The 8,554-nt window shown below is 39.6% G+C and overlaps 1 protein-coding gene across 1 annotated transcript in view; it reads left to right on the forward strand.

Annotated features, from left to right (window-relative positions):
* Window positions 1–7,523, forward strand: part of LOC109307482 (protein zyg-11 homolog B-like) — an 11,339-nt gene extending 3,816 nt beyond the window's left edge. The window contains exons 2-3 of the mRNA XM_019531442.1: window positions 3,655–3,820; window positions 6,741–7,523. Coding sequence (XP_019386987.1) covers window positions 3,655–3,820; window positions 6,741–7,501 — 927 coding nt within the window. The 3' untranslated portion in view covers window positions 7,502–7,523. The remainder of the gene's footprint in view (window positions 1–3,654; window positions 3,821–6,740) is intronic.
* Window positions 7,524–8,554: the final 1,031 nt, after the last annotated feature.

Raw genomic sequence — 8,554 nt, forward strand, 5'->3', positions numbered from 1 at the left:
GGGTCGGACTCGATGATCTGCTCAGGTCCCTTCCGACCCTAGAAACTATGAAACGATGTAATGGTATGAATCTTATAAGAGAATGTTGCAAATTTGAAATGCTAGAAAGAGTATAAAACCTCTGTGAGGCAAATAAAAATAATCTACTTTTTCTCTGGGGAAACTGAGGCACAAAGGTTGAGTTGTTTCTCATAGGCTGCAGGGCAGGTTTGTGGGAACAGGGATGATAACTTGGAGTTTCTTGGCTCCCACTCTTGGACTTGAACTTTAAGACTGTAATGTCTTTTAGGTAAAAACTGTGATTTGGTAAAACATGGGATTAAGGTAACATAAAAGTCCTTTAAAATGGGCATGGTCAACATTGCTTCTACCACTTCATTAAAAAACAAAACAAAACGAAAAAGACAGCATCCTAATGTGTTTATGCCAAAGGATCGCTTGAGGCAGATGAAGCAATAGTGGATGTGAAAGATGAATGCTTCAGAGCTCTCATTTTAAAGGCAAGATTACATTTCTGCTGTAGGGTCAGATGCATCAACAGTTGATACCATTATTTTCAAAATTGCACGAGGGATCATGTACCAATCATTCTGCCTCCTTTTTTGTTAATGTTGAGGATGATTCATAATGTGAGTGAGTCATTACTTGTGCTGATGGAATTAGTTGGATTGAAAACAGTAGGCAATTACTCGGCAATAGAATTTAATTTAAAGAAGTATGTTAAGTAGTTACTGTTATGTATTGATCAAAGGAAATCTGGAGGTTTACTCCCTGGTTTGCTTGTAGGCAGCACAACATTAGGGACAACGTTCTGTAACAATGTGGCGCAGTGTTTCTCAACTTGGGGCACCCCGGGTAGATTCAAAACAACCATTGGAAAATGCCAGCGTTTAGTTTTCACTTGTTTTTTGACTACAGAAAAATAGTAGAGCAATTCTTTTGCAAAGAACTCGAAGACCTGAACAGGGTAAAATGTTTTTGAATGGTAGGGATTCCTTTTTTAAATCTTGGGGTTTATCTTATGAATGATGGTTGAAGACCTAACATCATGATGTTTGCAGACCTAACATCATGTTCTAACATGTGGCACCTTGTGGCGTCCTTGAAAGGATCTCAAGGCACTCCAGGGGGTTGCAGCGTCCTGGTTGAGAATTGCCACTGTAGCACAATAAGGAAAAAGAATGATGGCCAGAATTGGAAGCAAGACTATAAGGACTGTAACTTTCTTTCTGCACAAAACGCAAGAGACTTTTGTTTCTTTAATCTTGTACTCTAATAGCTTTTGGGTGCATCTACTCATGCTCTTTACTGGTCAGTAGACTAATTTACGGCATAGTAAAGTGTCATTGTCTACATGTGCACTGCAATTAGGATGCAATAGATTAATTTACTCCAGTGTAGAACAGTCCTGTCAAACACAGGTACTGGTCCAATGGTGGTGTAAATTACTGCATTTAAACACATGCATAGATAGTGATATTGGGGTTAGTGTACTTTGGCCCAAATTGTGCAGGAATTTATTCAGTCACATTAATTGCACATGTAGATGCACACTTGGTCACTTAATTGTCAGTATAAATAGAACATTAATGAGACATGACACTTGGTTTTTAGCCAGAGTGAAGCAGGATGGCATAATTTAATCAGAGGAAAAGAAGTCAATTGTAGTCCTGATTCAGATGAGCAGGCAGAAGACCTTAATTTATATAGTCAGTTTTGATCATGGTTTTGAATTTGTATTCTTTTGAAAAGAGAAGTTTCTTCTCACTGTTTAGCCTAATCATTAAAACATTCTTATGTGCAGCTCAGTATAGCCTTTCCAGTATGTTTGGTACTTCCTTTTGCTACCACTGTGTCATCCTGGTATAATATACATCTAGTAAGCCATTATTACACCTGAAGACTAACTTTTTCACTTACTGTGTTAAATAATGGCAAATAACTTTATTTTTGCCTTGTGTTGTGTCAAGTTGCATTTGGATGGACAGTTTGATTGATGTGCAAAAGGCAACATCTTAAATAGCTTTTGTTTAATGACAAAATGTTTTAAGTTTGCTAAGTATATAAGGAAAAAGAGTCAGTTTATCAAAATATTATACCCTTAAAACTAACAGATTTTATTATACTAAGGATGTAATAACTGCGGTTTATGAATTGAGTGACAGTTTGGGGTTATTAAGGGCCTAATTTCTGGAGGTTTTTGAAGTGCTTTTTTGAGTTGGGCATCTCCTTAGGTGCCAAAATACCTTTGAAAATCTGTTCCCATGTCCTTTATATGGTTAGAAATAGGGTAGCTTATTTTCCCCCAAGTGGATTGTATTCAGAATTTGGAAGAAAACAAGTTTTCCTGTTCTTTCTACTCCCACTTGGTTTCTTAACTGAATGAATTGGTAAAATTGAGGAGGATAACTTCTCCACATTTTAGCTAACCTAAAAAATGAATTAAGGGAAAAACCTTCCTGTGTAACAAACTGAAAGTACTTACCTTCTGGAAAGATGTAAACAGTAGCCTTTTCTCTATCATAAATACAAAAAAAGGGATTGTAAAAAACATAGATTGCACTCAGTGTGGTTTGTGACGCTTGTAAAGCTTGAGTTCCCTTTAGAGTGAAGGTTGCGGGTTCCCTGATTTTTGTTATATACATAACTAGAAAAAGCATAGATTGATTCATAGCTTGTAAGGCCAGAAGGGACCTTGGAAGAACAGTGGGTCCAGCCCCCTGCACCAGGCAGGAAAGATAACGGGGGTCACATGACCCCAGTAAGGTGACCGTCCAGTCTCCTCTTGAAGGTTTCCAGGGTAGGCAATTGCACCACCTGTGGAGGAAGCTTATCTTTCAGCTCATTAAAATGTGAAGGTGGTTTATTGATACGAAGTCTTACATTTAGATCTTATTTAATAAAATCAGTTGGACTTACTATGCAAGTTGTCATAATTTCATTATTAATTTTAAATTAACCTTAAAATCACATGCATTTTGAATTTAATCTTATTCTATGCTGTTTCAAAGTGATCTTCACTTTAACCTTAACTTTCAGTTTACATTACAATAGTTCAGACAACAACTAATTTTTGGACCAAACTGTTCATTGTTGGTACTCAGCACATCTATTTTGAATAATGCATTTTTAAATATTCCATGTGTCCTTCCTTGTGGTTCCATTCCCCTGTCACAGGGGTGTCAAACTTGTAGCCTGCAGACCAGACCCAGACTGTGTAGTACTATGTTGTATGGCGCACAGGGCTCATCGAGCAGCTGGTATTTTGGGCATGGAGCCTGCTGTCAAAACGCGGGGCACAGTGCCCTGTTGACAACACGTAAGTGGCAGGGGTAAGTTGTGGCTGCATTAACTGTCGCGGCCACTGCTCACCCTGCTGCCATGTCCAGATTGAGCCCAGGGGCAGGTTGAGTTTGACATCCCTTCCCTAACATGTTAATGCAATTCCTCTGTGGAGGCAAAGCAAGAGATTTCCTGATTCAGATTGAATCTGCTGTGATAAGGTGTCCCCGCAATATTTTGTAAGGCTTTCCTGCTGCAGTGACAGTTGGACTAGCACAGAATACTGATAGGTTCAAGGACGGTTTGTATGCAGGCTTAATGGTTCATGCCCTAAAACTGTTATTAATTTGATTGTATTTTTGCTTATGACAGGAGGAGGCCTCTCCACATTCTTTACTTGACATTTGCTTAAATTTCCTGACTGCCAGCCTTGAGAAGTTCTGCACAGAAAGACAAGATGGAACGTTATGCCTGCAGGAGCCTGGAATATTTCCTCAAGAAGTGGCTGATCGACTACTGCAGACTATGGCATTTAATGGTAAAGCAATGATTTGGGGGCTAGCACTGGTAGCAGCTCTGATGCCAGGACCCTGCTGTGTGTGTTAGCAGAGTGTGGCCACTGGAACCATGTGAACTGTATTTTTTAACTTCCTAATAAAAGAGGGATTTCAGCTTTTCTCATTTTGTCACAACTTCTGCTTGCTGCTTCACAGACAGGAAGCTGCTCTCAGAGCAGGACCAAATCCTTTGTCCCATAATAATGACTTTAGTTTAGTGTTTCTTTAAATTAGACTTCAGTAATTTGTCCTTTGGCATCTTATTTCTCTTAGTTTATCAGATTCATTTCATCCCATCGTTGGTGATGCTTGGATACTTAATCATTAATGTCAGCAGCATCTTTCCCACAGTAATAAACTGAATTCTGTCAGCCTTACTTTGTGTCTCCATATTTCTGTAAAGTAAAATATTAAACCATCTTGTTATTTGTATGAAAGTAACTCCCTCATTCCTTTGTGTTTTGCCCAAGTAGCAGTGTGAATAAAATGTAGTTCCTTGCTGGAAAAAAAAAAATCCAACCTAGGGAATATGTTATAAAAACCTGTCAAAACCATCTTGTTACATTTGAAGTGTAGTCAGTCAGCATAATATTTTGAGAGGGGCTTTCACCTTGTTTTGAATTTGCACTGGGTAGAATGAGGGAAAATTTTAGACTATAATGTCAAGAAAAACAGCTTGAATGCGAGAACTCTGAATGTATAATGTAGCCTCCCAGGGAAGTAGAGGAAGCTGTAGCTCGTATAGAGATTTATAGAAACTAGAAAACTTTTTAATTTACAGACCAAACTGCACTATTTATGGTATAGATTTGGCCTAATAGGTCACTTCCATCTCTATTCTGAATTAAAATTAAAAAAAAATCAAGAAGTGAGTGCAGGCTGGAAGAGAAATACTAAGTTCTTAATTTTGTCCCATTGTTACTGGATAGTAATAAAGCAGAGAGACCTGTTTGACATTAAGACTAGAAGCTCTCAGTAGCCAGGACTTAGCAGGTGAATGGAGAAGACGGGCAGGGTCAGAAAACTTCAGAGCGAACATTTCAGCCAAAATGAGAAGTTGTAAAGTTGTTTCTTAACCAAAATATTCTTCATCTTTCTTCCTTTTTAGCCTCTAATCAGACCATTGTTTTCCCCTTTTTGTCTTGTTAAACAAGATTCTATCTTAAAAAATCTGTAAACCTTGGGCCATGTCCAGATGAGTGTGGCTGTCCAGTACGTGGTGCTGCAGACACATCTGTGGCATGCCACACTGCACATTCAGCCGTTCTCTGCACTGTAAGGTAGCAGGATCTGTGGGAGATCCTGGGGTCAAAAAATGTGGAGTGGTGCACATGGGGGCAGCATGCATCGCCCAAAACTGGAAACTGGCCTGCTGGAGCCATGCTCCAGCTGCTGTTTAGGCTACGAGCACTGCTGCTGCAGCCCCTGGACCGTGGGTAAGGCTTCTGAGGCCAGTCCAGTACTGGCCCCAGCCTCCCTTACCCCACCTGGGATAGCCTGCCACGCACCAGAGGGTGCGTGGCACAGGTGTTCCCAGGGAAACAAATATCCATGCTCATGTGGGTGTGGCCTTGGTGTCTATCTTTCCCCATTGCAGAGGGATTTCGTAGTTGATGACTGAAAGCTACAAATGATGATTTCATAGACGGATGGAATTTTTTAAAAATCCAGATACCCTATGGTGCTGGCAAGATGTTTATTTCACTATTCAATACCACAAGTTTTTTTAGCTCCCTTTTTCCTTCTCTGGATGTCTGTGGATTGTGAATTCTGAGAGGTGGTTTGAGCGTTAGTCTCTGTGGTGGCTATAGTGCAGTGGAGAGGTCATGTCTCTAAAGGACTTTCTGTAAAGCAGCAATCAGCTGCTGGAATTACAAAAATAAGAGATCTCAAAACACCTTCCAGTATGTCAGTGTGTTTCAGGTGATGTCCCTGGAAGTAAACTTGATAAGCCAGTTCCCTGCAATAGCTTGGTGAGATGAGGATTGTTACTCCCTCCTCTGTGATACGATGTCTGCATATACTAGCCAACGTTGGATGTTTCTCTTTTTCTGACTGCCATATTCTATGACATGTTTGCTATACTCCCTCTTGTCACCCTCCGCTACCTGAACTGCAGGCCTCTAATGCTTTCTAGGTTTATTTCTCATATTTGATCTCTCCCTGCGTGTAGAAAACGGCTTCATTAGTTTTGTTTAGTGTATTAATCCAATGTAATGTTCACGTTAGAATTCTGATTGATTCTTAAAACTAGTTAATGCAAGGTGTAAAGTAGTTCTGAATCTCTGATATCTAACTCCAGACTTGTGTTTTAGCAAATAGAATTATCCAAAACACAGGAAAGTCAGCAAAAAGTGTTTAAACAAAAAAAAATTAAGGTATTTTGCCAACTTTAATTTTTGTCAAATTTTCAGTTGGGTCCAGTCATAAATGAGCACAATTAGTGTTAGGTTCTGTGAAGTGCAGAGTTTAGTCGAATCTTATTTCAAGTCCAGACTTTCAAGTTGAACTTTCTGGACTTGCACTGTGTCTAAGTGGTTCTGTATGCATTGTATTATAACTCCATTGTGGGTGTGTCTGCATGAGATGCTTAATATGCAGTAGCCTAGTAACACTGCGCAGTAACATATTAGCATGGTTTTTGCCCGGCCTGCTACTGCGCAGAAAGCGTCACAAAAACCCCATGTACTGTCACTACTGTACAGTAACTGTAGTTACTGTGCATTTTGTTAGTACTTCATTAAGTGAGTACTAAACTAAATGTGCAGTAACTGCTGCACACTAATGAATGTGTAGGTATACCTTGTCTGAACTGATTAATTAAACATGGGTTTGTAGCCCTCCCCCTCCCCTCAAATAAAATCTCTGTTTGACCATGAATTTGTTGCTGTCTTTCAACAGGGCTGCTAAACGATGGGACTGTTGGGATTTTTCGAGGCAACCAGATGCGCTTGAAACGAGCTTGTATCCGCAAAGCAAAAATCTCAGCGGTGGCTTTCCGGAAAGCGTTCTGCCATCACAAGTTAGTAGAACTTGATGCCACGGGGGTAAATGCAGACATTACAATTACAGATATCATCAGAGGACTTGGCAGCAATAAATGGATCCAGCAAAACCTTCAGTGCCTTGTCTTGAACTCATTAACTCTCTCCTTGGAAGACCCATATGAAAGGTGCTTCAGTCAGTTGTCTGGGCTTCGTGCTTTGAGCATTACCAATGTTCTCTTCTACAATGAAGACTTAGCAGATGTTGCTTCACTTCCAAGGTTAGAAAGTCTAGATATATCCAATACCTCTGTCACGGACATAACTGCACTCCTCACCTGCAAAGATCGACTGAAATCTTTGACCATGCACCATCTGAAATGCTTGAAAATGACTACTACGCAAATTTTGGATGTCATAAGAGAACTGAAGTATCTGAATCACCTTGATATTTCAGATGATAAACAGTTCACATCAGATATAGCACTCCGTTTACTAGAACAAAAAGATATCTTGCCTAACCTTGTGTCTTTGGACATTTCTGGAAGAAAGCATGTTACGGATAAAGCCGTAGAAGCATTTATTCAACAGCGGCCAACAATGCAATTTGTGGGATTGCTAGCCACTGATGCTGGCTACTCTGAATTTCTTACAGGAGAAGGACACTTAAAGGTTTGATATATATTTTAATTCTACATATTGCTAAATAACTGGATTAGAACTGATTAATAACAGTTTGTAACAAGTGTGTGTGTGTATGTCAGGATGAATTTATGGATTTGCTTCCAACAGTAATATTTTTCATTTGTAAGTGGCATTTGCTAATAGTTATGTATGAGAGCCTTAATTCAGCTCCTTCTGTGCCAGAAATTGGGGTTTCATCTAGTGTGAAGAGCTAAGTGGTTTGTAAATAGGCTTCTTGAGTGAGTAAGTTTTATGCACTAAGTGAAACAAAGAGCGTACAGAGCCGAGAAAAGCAGACTGGGGAGGAAACAACATCTTATAATGTGATGAGGGCTGCTTTTGTCTAGGTGCATTCATTTATCCTTTCAAAACAGGTGAATTCTTCGGTAACACAAAAAGATTGTTTTGTTCCCCATCACTTAAATTGCAAACATTCACTGAAGCAACCAAAAGACTGCTGTACTTAAACCTACCAGCCTGTGTGTAGAGGCTGGTAGAGGTGATGGAGAAGGTAGGGATTTTCCCTGTGTTAATCTGAAATTGTTTTATTAAATCTCAAGTTAAGTGAGGCACAAAATCTAGCTTTTTGTTAATGAAAGGCAACTAACATCATTTGCTGTGTCTTTTGTTGTGGCTGCACATCACTGGCCATGAACCAGATAATTTTCTGATTGCCATTTGACACAGGCAGTGCTCTCAATAACCCAACTCCTGAATAACCGGATGTATCAGTTGGACATGTGTGCATGCGAACACTGATATGACAACTTACAGAAAGCCAATTCCCTGGACCTGCTTGGTGTGTAGCATCAGGAAGCAAATCCTTAACCGTGGTTAAGAAATAATGTAGTATTGTTTTTGCTGTTTGGCATATCCAAGCCCTAATGTCTCTTTAAAGGGTTACAAAGATTCACATCCTACAAGAGTTGCTCTTATCTGAGCATCAGTGTTATATAGTGCACAGCAAAAGGCATTTAGCTATCACTTGAAAGGCTAAATTAGTTCAGGAGAGACGGAAGGCTGGAATTATTTTCTTTTGTGAAATTA

The sequence above is a fragment of the Crocodylus porosus genome, unplaced genomic scaffold, assembly GCF_001723895.1.
Source record: "Crocodylus porosus isolate Cpor-Errol unplaced genomic scaffold, CroPor_comp1, whole genome shotgun sequence".
In the NCBI taxonomy this organism is placed as follows: domain Eukaryota; kingdom Metazoa; phylum Chordata; order Crocodylia; family Crocodylidae; genus Crocodylus; species Crocodylus porosus.